Source organism: Excalfactoria chinensis, chromosome 1 (assembly GCF_039878825.1).
Source record: "Excalfactoria chinensis isolate bCotChi1 chromosome 1, bCotChi1.hap2, whole genome shotgun sequence".
Taxonomy (NCBI): domain Eukaryota; kingdom Metazoa; phylum Chordata; class Aves; order Galliformes; family Phasianidae; genus Excalfactoria; species Excalfactoria chinensis.
In genome coordinates this window covers 113,868,046-113,887,084 of record NC_092825.1, presented here as the reverse complement: position 1 = coordinate 113,887,084, position 19,039 = coordinate 113,868,046, and the positions used below count along the sequence as shown (strand labels likewise).

General features: G+C 44.9%; 1 protein-coding gene across 1 annotated transcript in view; it reads right to left on the bottom strand.

Moving 5' to 3' along the window:
• Positions 1 to 13,265, bottom strand: part of MAP3K15 (mitogen-activated protein kinase kinase kinase 15) — a 67,812-nt gene extending 54,547 nt beyond the window's left edge. Inside the window, exon 1 of the mRNA XM_072347559.1 lies at positions 12,947 to 13,265. Coding sequence (XP_072203660.1) covers positions 12,947 to 13,265 — 319 coding nt within the window. The remainder of the gene's footprint in view (positions 1 to 12,946) is intronic.
• Between the last annotated feature and the right edge of the window lie 5,774 nt (positions 13,266 to 19,039).

The following is a 19,039-nucleotide window of genomic DNA, read 5'->3' as shown; positions in this document are numbered from 1 at the left end:
ATAAAACACATGGCAAATCCAACCGAAGAATGCACTTTTAATGTTCTCTACAAGCACGAATATGAAAACATTGCCTGATCAGAAAACACTGGAACAGTGAAACACTTGAAAAGAACCCATCACTCAGAAGGGGTAGGAAAATTTCTTTTTCTTCTTTTCCTAAGATGTTAACTGCATGAAAAGAACTAAGCCTCGATGAACTTTCCTAGCATTATTGAACTGCAGCAGTTAGAAAATATGTAATTTACTCTACACAGTATATGCCTAAGCTCAGAAACTGCTCAGTGATTTCCACAACACTAAGCTTTGTTCTCAGTCTTCTTTTTTCCCCCACAATTTTGCCAGTATTTGCCTGAGGTTGTGAGCTTGTGTATGTTTCTGTTTTTTTCTTATAAAAGATTTAATTAAAAACAATCCAATCATTTATGAGACTGTGTTGGGGAACTTATTCTTTTGGCAGTGCTAAACATCCTCCCATGCCAAATTAAGAAGGCTTAGTGCTCTCATGTACCAAAACAGAGTCTGAATAGTCAGGCTGACCAGAAATAATTAATGTTATTCATTCCATAACTAAGATTCAGAAGTAATTTGGTCTGTCACAATACAGGTGTCTGATCTCACAAGGTCATCTTCACACCCCTCATTGTCAATATAGAGATAAAGCACTTTAGGAATACTGTTTGTCTGATCTGTCAGAAGTCTGCCTTAGTCTGTCCCCTTCTTTCCTGTGGCCCCTCTTTAGCTGAAGTGATAGCAGCCTTTCTGTATCTAAAGGGGAGCTACAAGAAAGAAAGGGACAGACTCTTTCTCAGGGTCTGTGGTGATAGAACAAGGGGAAATGGCTTCAAGCTCAAAGCAGGAAGATTTGGATTAGAAATACAGAAAACGTCTTCAACAGTAAGGATGGTGAGGCACTGGCAGAGGTTGCCCAGAGATGTAGTGGATGCCCCATCCCTGGAGATTTTCAAGGCAAGGCTGGATCAGGCCCTGGGCAACCTGACCAAGATGTGCATGTCCCTGTTCATTGCAGGGGAGTTGGACTAGATGGCCTTTAGATGTCCATTCCAACTTTAAGGATTCCATGATTCTGTGAGAAGAACAGCAGCTTAGAAGTGCCCATTTCTCTCCACCAGCTATGAAGGAAGCCAAAGATAATGGCATGCAAGGTGTTTTGTGCTATGACCTTGCTCTATAGAGCCTAGCAGTCCTGCTTCAAAGAACCGCATTCAACTTGTAAAGCATTTCAGTCAAGAATTATATCATCTCAGCAGGTATTTCCCTGCAGATATTCCCACTGGCTAACTAGTGAACTGGCCACTGGAAAACAACTATGCTTCTTCCTCATCAATATTAGACCTGCTGGCATTCTGCCTTTGAAGGAGGAACAGAAGGATTGTCACAAGTTAGACCCACAACTAAGATTTCCAGGGGTCTCTAAACACCTAACTCTTGTTTGAATTTTCCAGAAATTGCATACTCCTAGTCTATGATGAAGTTTATACTCAATAAATTCTCACAAAACATACCTTTCAAGACAAATTTAAGTGTTGCATTTCCTTGAAAGCTAATGGCATTCACACTAAGGCTAGTTTTACCACACTATGTTTTATCCAAGAGGCTGTGGATGCTCTGTAGGTGTTTAAAGACCAGGTTGGATGAGGCCCTGGACAACCTGGTCAAGTACTAGATCTAGAGGTTGGTGGCTCTGCCTATGGCAATGGGGCTGGAACTTGAAGATCCTTGATGTCCCGTCCAACCCAAGTCATTCTAATATTCTATGGTTTCATACTGCAGTCTGCAATGTCCTAAGAACAGTGCGGCCTCACGTTTGAAGCAGGTAACTCAATGTTGTGAGAAATCATAGTTAGAACAAAAAGTCTGCACACACATTCACTGGAAACTTTTACAGTACTCAGTCCTTTGCATACTCATCCCTCTTTGAGGAAGTGCTGAAAAGTTTGCCCACTCCAAGCCATAGACCTTTAGTCACCAACCACAATCAAATCAGGTGAGTACAGACAAAGTATTCATGCTGCTAATAAATGGTTTCTGAAAGTTGGGACATCCACAAAAGATCACTATTTACACAATTTCCTTCATGTTTCTGGGTTGAAAACTGAGGGAGAGACCTCATCTCTTGGATCTCAGCTTTTGAGCAGTTTCATGTCCCAGGCAGATGAATGCTTATGCCTGCCTGTCACTCTTATCTCTTTCATGTGACACATGGTCTCTACTTTCCTCCCTTTCCATCCCATCATCCCCCTAGATTTTGGATACTTTTTATCTTGTTTTTTCCTCCCTCCCTCTCAACCCCTCTTAAGAAAGTGAAAGCTGGACAAAACATCCCTCTGAAGCCGAACTCATCGCTTAGTCCAAGTAGAGAGAGAACCCAAGCTTCCTCAGAAGCAAAATAACCAGCATCTAACTGCACAGTCTTCAGTGTGATACAACCATAGCAGGCATGCAGCTGTGAGGTACATGGTGAAGAAAAGCAGTCCACTCCTGCCTCAGTAGCTGCAGAAGATTAGCAGACATACCATGATGAAGGCTGATAGGGTTGCAGGAAGAGACAGGGCAGTATTACGGCTTGAGCAAATAAATGTTTCCCTGCACAACCAAATCGCATCCCTGCTTCTCTGTATACCATAACTGCTATGTGACACTAGCCTAAACAGACAGTCAGGTCTCAGAGATGGACCCAGCAACCATACAGTTATTTTGATGGGTTTTGAGGGGAAGAAAAAAAAATCTCAAATGCCTCCACAACCGAAAAACTGACTTTGAAAAACAGAGCCCTCATTCTGAAGGTAGCTTGCAGCAAACCCAATGCCTTCAGAGAGAAGAAAATTCCTTGTATTTTGCCTAAACCATTCCCTTCTATCATCCAACTGAGCCTAGGCACAAGTTACAGCTCAAACTGTAGTTGTCCATCAGCAAAGCAGCTGATCATCCACAAGGCAATCAATATGCCTGAAAACTGACTTGAAACAGACAGCTACTTACACTTCCCACATGCTCATTCAACCTTGATATCCAAATGTACACTAACAAAGCAGCATTCAAAAATTGTCAGTGTATTTAAAGAACACGTATCTGTTTCCCTTCTTGTTATTCTCAGACATTAAGCAAATGAAATTTCCAGAAGTCACTTATTTCTCACTTTTCCTGAAGCCATTAACAGTGATTAATGAAGGGTTTCAAATGGATATATCCTACAGAAATATCTACCCACCACAGATTACTTGAGAAAGAAACTTGCTCTGTTTTTCTCAGCTTGTATACTTTTAGTGTATATAATACACTTTATATATAGGTGATATAGGTGTTAGATAGACATAAGGAGCTGATATCTCATATTATGCATACTTTTCATAGACCAACAAAATATCCCAAAATGCAAGGGACACACAAGGATCATGGAGTCCAAACAGCACCACCCAAACCAAACCCTATGTCTGAGGGCGCTGTCCAGACGCTCCTTGAACTCCGGCACTGGGGGCCGTGCCCACAGCCCTGTGCATCCCGTTCCATGCCCACCGCCCTGTGGTGCAGCCCCTTTCCCTGCCCCCCAGCTGCCCCTCCCCTGGCACAGCTCCATGCCGTTCCCTCGGGCCCTGTCGCTGTCACACACAGCAGAGCTCAGCGCTGCCCCTCCGCTCCCTGTCAGGAGCTGCAGCCGCCATCAGGCCTCCCCTCAGCTCCGCTGCTCTGTGCTGAGCAAACACAGGGACCTCAGCCTCTCCTCATACATCCTGCCCTCCAGACTCTTTACCATCCTTATAGCCCTCCTTTGTATGCTAATAGTTTTATGTCCTTCTTACATTGTGGTGTCCTAAACTGCACAGTGCCTGAGGTGAAGATAACATCATTTCCCATATTTCCCCAGCAAGGCAAGGAGCCCGCTATTTCTGCATAATCAGCCATTTTGCCAGCTTGTTTAACAAACAGTGGAGTAGATTAAAAACAGGCATTTCACACAAACACTAGCCGTGTGCCAAGCGTCACATGAGATTGTTTCCACTGCAATGTTTACTAGAGCAGAGCCTGCCAGTGGAGAGAGCATACAGAAAAAGGCACCCAGCCCTGAACCTAATTTGAACCTCACCTGTAGTTTGAGGGCAAAATAAGAAAGTTGAACTTTATGTAACTTCTTATACACCTTGGCACTCCCTACGCTGAGTCACGAGAAGCAACGGGGTCATGAGAGGCAACGAAAGGGATTGAAGCACAACTTTAAAAGAAAAAAAAAAACAACAAAATTCTTAATGGAATAGCCTGGCCTGAGTGCAATTAAGAAGAGTATGAAATACAACTAGAAAGGCTGTCCCTTCCTTCCCAACAGCAAGCTAATCAATTTCTAGGCCATGAAGGTTCAGATAAGCTCCAAACCTTTGAACACTTATCCAACCTAAATGACTTCAGTCACTCATCCTTTAAGGTTGATTGCCTTGGCTAGGAAGCAGCACAAACCTGCCCAATGTGCACATCCTGAACACGCTGCACGTTGGCCAAACGCATATCTCAAAAACATTTGAAAAAAGAAAACTATGCTTCATTTTATCTTCTGCCCAAAGAAATGTTCGAGATAGGACTAATCAAAATACAAGGCTATATCATGGAAAGATATAGAAATATTTTGGTACACCAAAGCTTATAGGTTTGTGCAAAGCTAATTAAAAGCTTTTTTTTTTTTTTTTTTTTGCTTTTTTTTTTTTTTTAAGAATGAAAAATTTAACATACAAAAATAAACGAGACTGACCAGCTCTAAATCCCTTATTTTATTCCAAATCATTTAAAACCAAAGATCAATAATAATAATTGCATACACCAGTACAGGCTGGGGGAAGACCTGCTGGAGAGGAGCTCTGCTGAGAGGGACCTGGGCGTCCTGGTGGACAACAGGCTGGCCATGAGCCAGCAGTGTGCCCTTGTAGCCAAAAAGGCCAATGGCATCCTGGGGTGCATTAAAAAGAGCGTAGCCAGCAGGTCGAGGGAGGTGATCCTCCCCCTCTACTCTGCCCTGGTGAGGCCTCATCTGGAATACTGTGTCCAGTTCTGGGCTCCCCAGTACAAAAAAGACAGGGATCTCTTGGAAAGAGTCCAGCGGAGGGCCACAAAGATGGTGAAGGGCCTGGAGCATCTCTCCTATGAGGAGAGACTTAGGGAACTGGGTCTGTTTAGCCTTGAGAAAAGAAGGCTGAGAGGGGACTTGATCCAGGTTTATAAATACCTGAGGTGTGGGAGCCATAGTGGCGAGGCTGGTCTCTTTTCAGTAGTGCGTGGGGACAGGACTAGGGGCAATGGGCTGAAACTTCAGCATAGGAAGTTCCGCACGAATGTGCGCAAGAACTTCTTTACAGTGAGGGGGATGGAGCACTGGAACAGGCTGCCCAGGGAGGTGGTGGAGTCTCCTTCTCTGGAGATATTCAAGACCCGCCTGGACGCCTACCTGTGTGACGTGGTGTAGGGAGCCTGCTTTGGCAGGGGGGTTGGACTCGATGATCTCTAGAGGTCCCTTCCAACCCCTACAATTCTGTGATCAAGAAACATCTCTATCACTAGAAATCTGTACTTGTCCATACCAAACCGTGGCGTTGGTCTTATAACTATATCACAGATTTCCTCCTTATAGAGCCTTAGACTTCCACCTAGGTCCCACATATGAGTACAGTATGTGTGGATAAATAGTTAATTGAAAACAGGCAGCATTGTTGAAGTGGAAATGCAAATGAAGTTTACATAAAACCACAACACTGTCTGTGAGCCAAAAAGCTTCCACTCACGTACAGGCAGCTCTTGATTCAGTATTCTGGATGCTGGGCAGATGTGGATCCAATCTGCTATTTTTACTTTGCCTGTAAACAGCACAAGGGTTATATGCCTGCCTAAATGCTGCATGTATTACTGTAAAAATCCTTATCTGCCACTAAATATTGTAATCTCAAAAATGTGCAACATCTGTTAATAAATGAGAAAGCTCTCCTTCCAAGTACTGAGTAGTCATCAATAAAACCTAGGATTTCAGTAGAAGGCCCTATTTTCAAAGTGAATTACCAACATTATCTACTTTAACTATTCTATAAGTACAAGTTATTACTTCCAGCTTGCAAATAGGAAACATTAAACATGAGCACAGCCTGTTAATTAACACAGCACATCCATACAAAATTTCCCTATTTTAACACAGAGCATAACTAAAAGTAAATAAACAATGTAACTCCAAGCTACTTATCATAGGATCTCCACAGAACGAGGAATACTAGTTACTTCCATGTTGCAATCCAGACACAGTTACATTAAACTGTGATTTTATGACAAGCCTCTAAACGTAGCCTCCATTTTTTATTAGACTTCAGGATGGTTCATCTCAAAATATATATGAACTGTCAGAAGATGAAGCCCAGCGTGTATACTGACAATATCTCTGCTTAAAAGAAGAAAAAAAGCACCAAATATTTAATAAGTCCCAAGACATAATGTTTTTTTTCAATTGTTCGACTACTGTTAACTGCGTTTTGAGGATGATTTGTCAGACTGTTCTATTTGTCACACATCTGAATCTGCTAACAAAGTTTTCACTTCAAATCAACCAAGCAGACTTTGCGAAGACTGTGGCACTCCTTGCAGAAGCATGCTTGTCTTTGTATGCTGTGAAAAGACCTTCGTTTCTACAGATGTGGGGACGATGAGTAACTAAAAATAAAAACTGCTTAAAAAAAGAAAAGGCTGCAGATACTATGAAGGTCATCATTAACGCATGCAAGTTTTTCTCCTAAGTAAATTTCCCATTTTAAAGATCTTTTAAAGACTTCTGAACTGTGTATCGCCTCTTTCTGTAGACTGGATAGGCGTTTAGCTGTAGTGCTAAGGCAGACTGCTTTACCCCAAGTTCATGCCAGCTCCTCCTAGGATTGCTTTTTCACAGTTATCACAGTGTAGGAGAGTAGAGATCACCGACCAAAACTTGGCAGAAATAAAAGCCAAAACCAACCAAACAAAAAACCGCACTAATATTTGTATTACTTACTCTGAAAATTAGTTTACAACTTCAGTCTGGCAGAGAAAAGTCCACAGCAACTGACTGTAAGGATCTGCAGGCCTGTGGCAGGGAGTGCACTGGGTTTTGTACCAGTGAAAAGTTTCAGCATTAACACTACAGCAGAACTATTTACTTCTGTGAGGCTAACTACTCTGAAAGGTAGAAAAGCAAGTGTAGTTTATGATGGCACAGCGATCCAATAATCTTAAGAGTCAGAATTCATGCTCTCTCCTCACAGACCACAGCAATGCAGCTTTTGCTCCTGGCACAGCTCCATAGCCACCCCAACCTCCAAGGAAAAAGCAAAGGTAGTTGCAGCACCCCTGAAAGACAACGAGCTAGGCGGAATTGTGCATTCTTGACCCACCAGCAGCTGCCATCTGAACCACACTGACCTCAGCAGAGACTGGAGATATGCTGTTTACAGCAAGCCTGTGCCTGGGAGCAGGATAAAACAACAGCTGTGCTCCCTCTTGGCTCAGTTTCAAGCACACGCACTGCAGTTCAAAGGTAACACGAGGCTAAAGCAACTCACATTCACACTGAAGCACGAGGGAAAGAGCCTACCACGTTCACAAGTTTCATTGGCAAGCTATAAACCAACTGGAAGTCCTCCTAAAAAGTGACCCTATACCACTGACTGCCTAATTCCATGCAAATAATATCACTGGAGCATGAAAGGAGGCAGCAGCCCAAGCAGGCACTACTTTGCCTGTGCCAGAGCAGCAGCACAAGCCACAGGTTAGCTGGTTATGGATTTGCAGCCAGCACAGACAGCCAGTGAGTTACAACTTGGAGCCATTGCTTGAGCAGAGTACAGAATCCAAAATCTGGAGTTCTTGCCCCAGTTCTGCATCAACTCCTTACTAGAAGAGTCTTACCTCAAACTTCTACACCTGCACAGCAGGAACATGCAAACCTGCACCAGGGCTCTGTTGCCCTCACATGCCTTGTGTTCATATGGAACTTGCTATGTTCCATTTCATACCAACAGTCCCTTGTTCCATCACTAGGCATTGCTAAACAGAGCCTGGTCCCTATCCACCTGACATCCATCCTATAGATATTCACACCATAGGAACATGAATGAACTCAGCACAACCTATTTACAGTTACTTGCTTACATGTTTCTAATATTGTCCAGCTGACATGAAGTGAGCTATTTCATAATCCTATAGGCAAGCTGAACCAAAGTGGATCCTTTCAAGCTACACATTGAAAGAGCAATAAGGCTAATATACAGCTATGTTTCATGTTGACAGTGAACATAATGTTGAGTGAAGCATGCAAATCCCTGAATGCAAGTAAGCATTCCTGTAAGATGACTTCCTACTGGAAATTGAACCCAATATCATTAAAGCAAAATGCACATTTTGAATGTAATGGGTACATCACAGCACCTAGGATGCATCAGAACACAGTAACATAAACACTTGATGGACTGCATCAAGCTTGCCACTGTCATTTAAAATTTACCTCATGTCCTTGGATATAAAAGGGCTGTAATGCTACTACATTACTGTAGTGTTAGCAGAATATTTTACTTTGACAGCACAATGAAGTGCTTGGCTGGAGCCTCCCAGAGTTGTTCTGTATGTTCAGTATCACACAGAGATAAAAGATCAGGTCCTGACAGCTCTGCTGTTGTATTAAAGCAGCACAACATCCAATCTAGTCAGCCTCTTAGCTACCACCTTCCTGCTCTGAAGATGGTTTTACTGTTTCTCTTCACATTACCATATCACACTGTGCATACATCTCCTCAGATTTAAAAAGAAGATACACCCTCAGCCACTGGGCCAGGAAATGAAAAGAGAAATACTAAGTATTCCTCAGTAAAACTCCTACCTCTGCCTCCTGAAGCAAGCATCAGACAGCCAACCTTTAACCCCTTCCCACCACTCGCTGTCACACCCAAGAGCAAAGATAAACTGCAGTGGCAAGGTTTGTTGACATTTATTTAAGATTATTGCCCTCAGCAGTCATCCTCAGCTTCCTGTCAGAGATCACAATTCTTGCAGCAGTCATGGCAAACATGTGCCTCCAGCTCAGCAATACCAGTTACCATGCTGTATGTTAGCCTGAAGATAAATGTTTACTTTACCCTGACATCCTCACCTCTGGCTGAAGGAGCTGAAGCACTCCTGCCAATTCTGCAGTGAGAACACCAGCCTTCAGAGGGAAGAGGGCTTCAGGGTGGTAGCTGGCTATGGGCAACAATGTGGCTTCAGTCATTGCCAGTCTGAAAATCAGGACCCAGAACACACAGGCTGCCTTTCTCTTTCATGGCTGGAAGAAAAATAGTTTCAGGGACAAGAAATCAGGGTTATGTTAAGAGTGATTCAACTATGTTAGAGTAAGGAGGACCCACCTTTCAGGCTCTGTCTGGAAGCCCTCTACAGTCTAACACTGGCTCTGAGTGAAGGGAGGGCAGCTGAACAGGTGTCAGGATATCCAACAGTGCATTTGGGGCTGTCTTACCAGCAGGGTGCTGCTAAGAAAAGTTAATACGTAGCAAAACAACAGAAACGGACTTCAAAATATTCCATTACACTGCTAAATGATCTGACACGCTGTTTCCTGGATTGTCACAGGAATAACCTTTTTCTTGGGCAAATTCTAGCTTTATTCCTTAGTAGTTCAGTCTCTGTCTGATCTGTCTTCCTTTCAGTAGACTTTCATGCTGCTGACTTCAATTACTGCCATCATTTCAAAACATTATGGCTGAATGATCCAAGAAATATCCCAAACTTCCAAGCCTTCCCCTTATTGCTTCTTTGTTGTGTAGGCACCACCACTCACTTCTGTGTCACATAACCTGAGCAAAGAGAGCTCATCTTCCTGTTAACAAGCCCTAATTTCACCATCTATTGTAAGTTTGATCTCAGAGGAGCTGTAGAATTTACAAGCTCTCTTTTATCAAAGCGCCATAGAAAGTTCAGTGACTTCTGAAGATGAGAATCATTCTGCATTACCTGCTGGTCTGCAATAACATGATAAGATACACATAACACACATGATAAGATTTCTGATGGTGGGAAGCTGATAATGAGTACACTCAAGGAGAAAAGAAGGACATCATACTCTCATTACAGCATAGAAGTGTTTTTGAGCACTCTTCTCAATATCTACTGAGAAATCGTCTACCAGAAATTCTGCCTGCAGACAGGAAAAAGAGCTTCCTGTTCTTTCTCTTTGCACTCCATCCTTAATGATTTCCAGTTTTGTCCTCAAAAAGGCACCAGCTCCAATAATCACAGTACCATAGATTCTAAATAATACATCAACTTGCTTCAGGAGGATGTTTCTGACTAAAATAAATGGCCACAACTTCAGGCAGAGTGGGAAAAGTGGGGTAGCAGATAGTGCTTCAATCAAAGATCCCACTGATACCATTCAGAATGTGAAGACACCACTGCTCAGTCATTAAGTGTCAGTAGATACGTGCTGGTCAGGATTCCAGCCAGCAAACCAAAAAGCAAGTAAGCAACTGTTAGAGAAGCCCTACTATCATAACAGAGCAATAGGAGCGCACCATTTCTGAACACAAAGTTAATCATGCAACATCAGTGATGGTCTTTGTTAAGAACTGAATAGGGCCAACAGCCCCAATCCAACACATATGCTACAAAAAGAATATGACAGCAATAAATCATATATACAAAAACAGAGAAATTAAAAATGACTTATTTCTCAGAGGCTAAAGAAATCGTGAAATAGCTGAACGAGAATGAGTAGATGATCAGCTTCAGCATTTTTGGGTAATAGACGATACATACATAGTCAAAAATGCATTCATTTTTATTTAAGGACGCTTGCATTTTCTGGGTTACATTGTAGCTGATGGCAGTTAATCTGGGATTCTAACATAGCAGTAACATTCTGCGTGGTTCTCCAAAAAGTACATGGGGGCAAATTAACCCCTCTACTTTTGGACAGCTTGCAGGGCTGACTGAGAATGGTGACTCAGGATAGGGGTTTCTCTTAATACAGATAAAAATATGACAGGATGTTTTGACCTAGAAGTCTGCTAAATTAGGGTGTCAATTACAGAGCTGTAACCCTGGCTGATCTTAAAACATTGCTACTGAAAAGGTGCGAGCGCGGGGCCTGTTTTGAACAGTCTCCTTTGGAACAGTTCTTAGTTGAGGACTTTAATTAGTTTTTAATAGATGTTAAAAGTGATATTATAGAATATTTGCTACCTAAGTGTAGAGATAACAGTGTCACAGTAGTATCCAGTGGAAAGGCAGTTCAGTATTACAGAGTTATGTTAATCACGCATAAGGTGATCTCAGTTCTCCAAGATGCCCTGAATACCAAAGAAGTTAGCAAAGTCAGGCACAACCCTAGACAAGAGATACCTATTTAATAATGCAGGGATTTAAGAAAATGAATAACTGTCTCAAAACAAGCTCTCAGTGCAGAGCAAGTATGTACCTATACATTAACAGGACTGTTAGAAAACATTTGGCATTGATGAGGCCAGCAGTACGGTATCACATTTCCCTTCAGGAGGATAACACAAAGAAATACAAGGGAAATACACAGAAGCTGCTGCTTGTGGTTGTGTCCTAAGAGACATCGAGAGTGCATCTGTTATGCACAGAGAACACCTTCCAACCCTGCTGAGAGAGTTGTAACAGAATCCCAGCTGAGAAGTTATTAAACAACCAAAAAGATGTGCTGTTTCTCAAGAAGTGGATGACTTAATGAAGGATGAAATGGACTCATCATACAAGCATTTTAAATGTGAACAAAGTCTTAAAAAGTCTCCCTTAACACATCCCAAGAGCAAAACAAAGCATATTCTTAAGCAAGATGAGCATAAATGTGGACTTTGTGGTACTTTCCTCTTTGGAGGCACTGGATCCCCCAGTTTCCTGAAGTCTGCCCATAAGGATATGAGAAAAATCAGTCTGGAAGCTGTGTGCATGCCAATTTTAATTACTTAGAATAGTATCTATTGACTTTGGGGCTTCCTCTCTCTGCTTGTTCAGAAAGATATGACTCTTTCTCATGCTGCCCAACCATTCAAGTGGCTTGACTGGAGAAGAGAGAGCAGGATCCTTTAGAACCAAAGACCTGTAATCAGCTGGAACCTGGACAGCAAGCAACACCAACAGGTCAACTTCTTTAGGGTGTGCTTCTACACTTCGTTAGAATCACAGAATCATTAAGGTTGGAACAAAACACTAGGATCACCTTGTCCAACCACAAACCCATTACAGCATGCCCACTAACCATGTCTCTCAGTGCCATATCCCCACAATTCCTGAACACCTCCAGGAACAGTGACTCCACCACCTCCCTGGGCAGCCTGTGCCACTGCATCACCACTCCTTCTGAAAAGAGATGTTTCCTAATATCCAACCTGAACCTCCTTTGGCTCAACTTGAGGCCATTCCTCCTGTCCTATTGCTGTTACCTGGGAGAAGAGGCCAACTCCTACTTCACCCAACCTCACTTCAGGCAGTAGTAGAGAGCAGTAAAGTCTCCTCTGAGCCTCCTCTTCTCCAGTCTGAACAATCCCAGTTCCCTCAGCTGATCCCCATAGGACTTGATCTCCAGACCTCTTACAGCTTCATTACCCTTCTCAGGACATGCTCCAAGGGCTTCAATGTCTTTCTTGTAGTAAGAGGGGCAAAACTGAATACAGAACTCACCAGAGCTGAGCACAGAGAGCCGACTGATCGCTCTGTCCTGCTGGCACCACTACTATTCAGAGCAACAAGTGGGAGCACCAGCTGAGGGACTGCCTCCAACTCTGAGCTCCCAGACAGACCGAGAGCCCGACAAGGCTTCTCAGCAAGTTACACTAGCAAGAGTGCCGCTGTCTCAAGGCTTGACGGGCGCTGTAGGTGAGCCTCAGCACCCACCTCGCAGTCCCCCGCCCCGCCGGCTCACCCGCATCGTAGAAGGCGTCCAGCACCGCCGTCTCCCCGAAGTCCAACTCCCCGAAGTTGACCGTGCCGAGCTGCGCACCCTCCGCCTCGCATGCCCGCAGCAGGCACTGCCTCGCTCCAGCTTCGGGGCTGCGCGCCCCAGCCCCCGCCTTGGGCGGGTCGTTCAGCACGTACACTGCCCTTAGGCAGCGGGACCGTGGGGCCGCCGCGCCTCCCTCCGCCGCCTCTCCGCCGCCCTCGGCCGGGCCGGGGGTCGGCAACTCCGGCTCCGGGCCGGGGTGCGCGGACTCCGCCGCCGCGCCGCCCGCGGGGCTCTCCATGGCGGCTGCCGGCAGGTGCTCAGGCGGGACCGCGCCCCATCGCCAGCCCGAGGGCGAACTCCAGCCGCGCCCGGCCGGGCGGTACGTTTAGGCGCCGAGGCGAAGGCCGAGCTCTGCGCCGCCCTCCCGGACGGGCAACACTGTGTGCCGGCGCAGGCACAGCCCCCGGCGCACCGCGTCCCGCCGCCACCAGAGCGGGACTGAGGGGAGGCGGCACCGTCGGGGCGACCGCGACTCGCACCTCACTTTCCTTCTCCGCCCCTCACGGGACAATCCGCCTCCGCGCACCGCCCGCTCCCCGGGGTTACCGCTGGTACTTGAAGTGGCGGCCCAGCTCGGCTGTTCGGAGGGGTTGAGCGGCACCCTGTGCCCGTGCAAAGCCCCGATCTCCGGGCTATTCCTGACGCAGCAAAAACCACCGTTGCGGCTTGTTCTTCCCTCAGCTCGGTGTATCTCGCCCTTTCCTTAATACTTTATCTTTCCACTTGTCGTTGAAATGATCTTGACCATAGATAGATCAACTGTGCTTGAGGAAAAAGGCATCCTTCAGTTCTTCCTATTTTCTTTAAAATCTCCCCTGATAGTGATTCCATGACCCAGCTTCATGGCACCAGCAAAATGAACCCGGCCCTATCCACTTGACACCCATCCTGTAAGTACTGGATAGGATGCCCTCTCAGCCTTCTCCAGGCTGAACAGCCCCAGGTCTCATCCTTCCCCCATACAGGAGGTGCTCCAGGCACCTCATCATCTCTGTGGCCCACAGTTCTGTGTTTCTTGAACTGAGGAGCCCAGAACTGGACACAGCACTGCCGATGTGGCCTCACCGGGGCAGAGTAGAGGGGGAGGATCACATCCTTCGACCTGCTGGCCACACTTTTTTCATGCACCCCAGGACACTATTGGCCTTCTTGGCCATGAGGGCACACTGCTGGCTCATGTCCACCCTACTGTTCACCAGGACAGCCAGGTCCTTCTCTCAGCTTTGTATCTTGGCTGTCAGAAGGTCACCAAGCATTGAAATCAGGGTAACCAGGGACCAAAAAAACTGCAGAAACCACAAGTCATTGAGTGAAGTTTGGATTAGAATGTGGAAGCCTGGCTGGAAATCCTGTTCACCTCACTTTTCACTTAGGGCTACAAACAAGTTTTAAGAGAACAGCATCTTTGTCTTCTGATGCAGCCTTGCTCCCTACTGCTACCTGAGGTTAATATTTTTACTACGTGCCATAATGCAATAAAAGCAATTTACCACACATTATTTTCTTCTGTAGGTGTCTGGCACTATGGCCTTGTGACCAAAAGAGGGGTTCCAGTAGCCAGTTGTTCTGAGCGGTGCTCCAAGGTGGGGATAGCATTGTGCATGGTGGCTCAACATGGATGCACAAAAACCACATAAGAGGCAAATCTGCCTCTCATTTTGGAGCATTTGGGGCAAGTAAGCTGTTGGATTTAGTGCAGAGGTTGCTGTGTTTTTTGACAAAAGCACAGGTATGAAAAACCTTGGAGAAAATATCTACTTTGGCAACTGGAGCTCCTACTCCTTCCTGGAAGTTTTCCTCTCTAGGTAAGCCTTTCAGTTTGATGCCTCTAACTTTATTAGCATTGAACCATCAAGGCAACAATTTTCTGATGTAACAGGAGGAAAATCTAAATTCATGTGTGGAAGTACCTCAGTGTGCATATGGCAGCCCTCAACTGACAAATACTGCTAGCATACGCTTCTATGGTCCTCCTCAGCACAAACCCTACTTTGCATTTTTTGCAGTATAAGAAAGTTTGGCTGAAGAGCTGGTACTGGAATGAGAAATACAATATTACAAAATTGAGGGGATTATTTATACAGGAAATCATACTCAAATGCGTTCTTAGGCTCTCAACAGCTAACATGCAAAAACAAACTGCAGCTGCATGGGTTCAGAACAATGGAAGCGTGCTGCGGTGCTCCCTGTAGTCATGAAAATTGTTGAAGTGTTGATTTGGAGCAAGTATGTGGGCTGGAATTGCTTAGAAGGGTGCTGCTGAGACATAGTAAAAAAGCCTTTTCTGCCTTCTAGAGATTATCACAATCCTGTTTCCTTGCAGAGAGAAGATGTGTCTTTGTGTTTCATTCTGCAGTCATTAACATTCAGTACCATTTCACATTGCATGCTGAGGGGTCTGTCTCTTCATCTTGGAACAGAGCAACAGTCTCTCTTCATAGATATTTCATGTACAACAAGTCTTTTCCTCGTCTCTTGATTATACTCACTCTTCTTCCAAGCAATATCCTTACCGTTCCTCTGGCATTTTCCCTAACAAGCTGACACATTCTGAAGATTCATTTTCAGTAGTTCAACATGGTGCCATTTGTCATGCTTGTAGACTTTCTTTATAGCTGGGAACAAGGAGCATTTTTAAAGGAAGAAGCTTCATTTTGTATATCGCAGCTGTGTGTGTGATGTGGGACAGATATTTCCACTGAATACCTGTATCTTCAGGTCTTGCAAGTTACCCAAGTGACAACAAGAGGGAGATTCACTTTGGAGTCAGGGGGGAGGGGTGTTTTAGTGTTTCTTTGCAAGTAAAAAGTTGAATCATTACCTAAGAGCATCCTTTTCTCCAGGCTGAACAAGCCTAACTCTCTCAACCTTTCTTGTGAAGAGAGGTGCTCCAGCCTTCTAAGCATCTCCATGGCCTCCTCTGGACCTGCTCCAACAGATCCATATCCTTCTTCTGCTTGGACTTGGACTCAGTCAGACTGAGTCCTCATGAGAGCAGAGCAGAGGAGGATAATCTCTTCCCTCTCCCTGCTGCCACTCCTCTTTTGATGCAGCCCAGGATGCAGTGGCTTACTGGGCTGCAAGCTCACACTGGTCCTGACAAGCTCACACAAGCTCCTGTTGAGCTTCTCTCTCATCAACCAACACTCCCAAATCCTTTTCCACAGAACTACTCTCAGTATGTTCTCTGCCCAGCCTGTGTCTGCCCTTACCCAGATCTTGCACTTGGACTTCCTAAATTTCACAAGGTTTGCACAGGCCCACCACTCAAACCTGCCAATGCCCTTCTGGATGGCATCCCTTCCCCTCAAGTGTGTTGACTGCACCATTCAGCTCGGTGTCATCCACAAACTTGCTGAGGGTGCACTCAGTCCCACTCTCCTTGCTTCTGACAAAGATGTTAACCAGTGATAATGGTAAACGTTAATTAACTGCTTGGTAGTACTGTTTCTAGTGTGCTCTCCACTTACATTCATTTACAGTGAACAGGTATCCAAGTAACCATACAGATACTGCTCTGACATGAATAGGAAGAAAATTGCTGTTGTATTTATTGAACAAGAAAATAAGATCTGTTTATTGTTAAGTATGCATTCATATAAAAGCTGTTCTCTTTTTTAAGGTCACCAAATAAAAGCTTTACCAGAATCTAAATACGATCCCATGAATTCCCTTTAAGAAGTCCAGCAAAGCTGCTTAGTTTTGTTCAAAATAGATCCAAAATATTGTATCTACACAATGGCAGCTAAACAGCATGAATGAGCCTTGAAGGAGAACCTCATAAAGAGGCCTACAAATGCCACAAGCTTAAAACACTGACATTCAGGCAGTTTTGCTTTGCACGGGTGCCCTAAAGTGACATGAACTCTAAATACCATACAGCCACTGAATCAGCATTGGTTTTCTTTCACTGGAAAGCACGAGACCTGACCGAGCTGTGCATGTGTCATGGTTTTTCAAGGTGAGGCTGGATCAGGCTCTGGGCAACCCGACCTAGTTGTGCACATCCCTGTTCATTGCAGGAGAGCTGGACTAGATGGCCTTTAAAGGTTCCTTCCAACTCCAAGGACTCTATGATTCTAAGTAAATGCACTACAACCTCAACTAGAACCTTTAAACTGCACTTCAGTTTTCTCTTGTTAAGGCAGCCAAGAGATGGCAATGTTTCTTAAACAGTGGCTTGACATATGAAGGAATCTACCAATGTCCAGATCAGGGGCTTTTTTCAGTCAAGGAGTAATTTGTATCCATGAAGGAGCAGCGTGGGATCAGCAGAAAAGTGGGCAGTAACCACTGAGAGCACAGCTGAGGCTCCCATTGAGGATGAGAGCAACACTGATCCTTCTGAAAAGCCCTGGCAGCTCTTTTCTCTTCTTACATGAAGGCTTTGCTCAGTATGCATGAGCTTGTTAGCATGGGGCTGCTGTTAACATTGGGGCTTGGCTATGGGCACTTCTCTGTGCTGTTAATGATGAGATCTGAACACATTTACAGCACATCAGCCTACAGCCGCTCCTGGAACTCTCCTGGTTTTGCAGCAAGACAAGATATGATGCCAAATGCCTTGTCTTCTCTGCATTGTCAACTTGTATTACATCTATTCTTTGCTGGAAGAGTGTCACACGCTCAGGGCTATTACAGCCGCTGCCAAACCACCTGTCAGCCCCATACAATTAGAAGGTGTTACAGCCAGATACACTGTCACTCAAACACAGCCCTTCTTCAGACCTCTACCTGCTAGCGTGGTAGGAATCATGCCAGCAAAGTTTTAATACACTGTACCAGTGAGACCTGCAGCCCATCACTGTGTCAAATCGCATTTCTATCAAAGTATTTAAGAGTTTCCTCCTGCACTTTGCAGTGGGAAGGGTCACAGCACCCAGTTTAACAGTAACTCAGTTCCTGGTCAGCTCCAAGACACTGAAGAAGCACAAAACATTCCTGACATTTTCACAAGAACAGATCCAGGGTTCACTAATGCTTTTGTAGGAGAGATCTCTACTCTCTTTCACTTGGGAAATTCCAAATCGTGGCTGATATTCGGTAGAAATGAGCACTAAGGTTGTGCAAGCAGTAGGACTACCCAGAGCTGGGGTAAAACCCTTTGTGCTGCCTGACAGCATTGTTTCATCTCATTGTTCAAACCCAAATGAGAGACTGAATGATTTCAGCATTGCTCTGTACTCAGTTGTTCATACAGCAACAAAGAAGCAAAATAGAATGTTATCACTCTGGCGTGTACACACATGTAGGACAAACATCACATACCTTTTCTTTCCCCTTTCACAGGAGAAGATCAACAACCCACAGGATTCCATTATGGCATGCATTCACCAAAAAACCAATTCACCATGAAACCAACCTGAACTCAGCCTGCAGAGTGCTCCATTTGCCTTCTGTTCCAGAGACACACAGTGACAGCCCAATCCTACCTGCAAGGAGGCAGCAACCAGAGCCTGCTAAAGGCAGCAATCTTAATGGAACTGCAGCATCAGCAGCTTCAGATGGGCAAAGGCAGTGGGATGCATTGCTCAGGGGGCAGATCCCCTCCTGCATATCACAGGAGTGCTGGAACATATACTCCTACAGGAGGAAACCACCAAGTTCAAGATAGTGGGAGGTTTGCTATCTGAGATTGCTACCTTTTCGAATTAGGTGGAAGAAGGCTGAGAAAACATGAGGCCTGGGGGGGAGAGTGAAAACATGAATGGGAAAACGTGTGCTTGTCTCAGCCCTATGCCCAGCTGGACAGGCTCATGCTGATGCAGTCCTGACATGTCCCTGCTGCCCTGCTCTCCTTTGGGTCAGCACCAAGACTTAATCAACCTTGTTAGCTTCAGTATAACCAGATTGACCTAAGTCCAACACTGAGGCTCCTAGCCCTGGGAGCAATGTGACATCCTTTTTGTGGGTGAGCTCCCCACCCACAGGTTACTGAGCTGCACTTCTGACATAAACAGGTGCTTCACATCAGGGCATAGGAAATTTTCCATTCCCTGAGCACAGTGACAC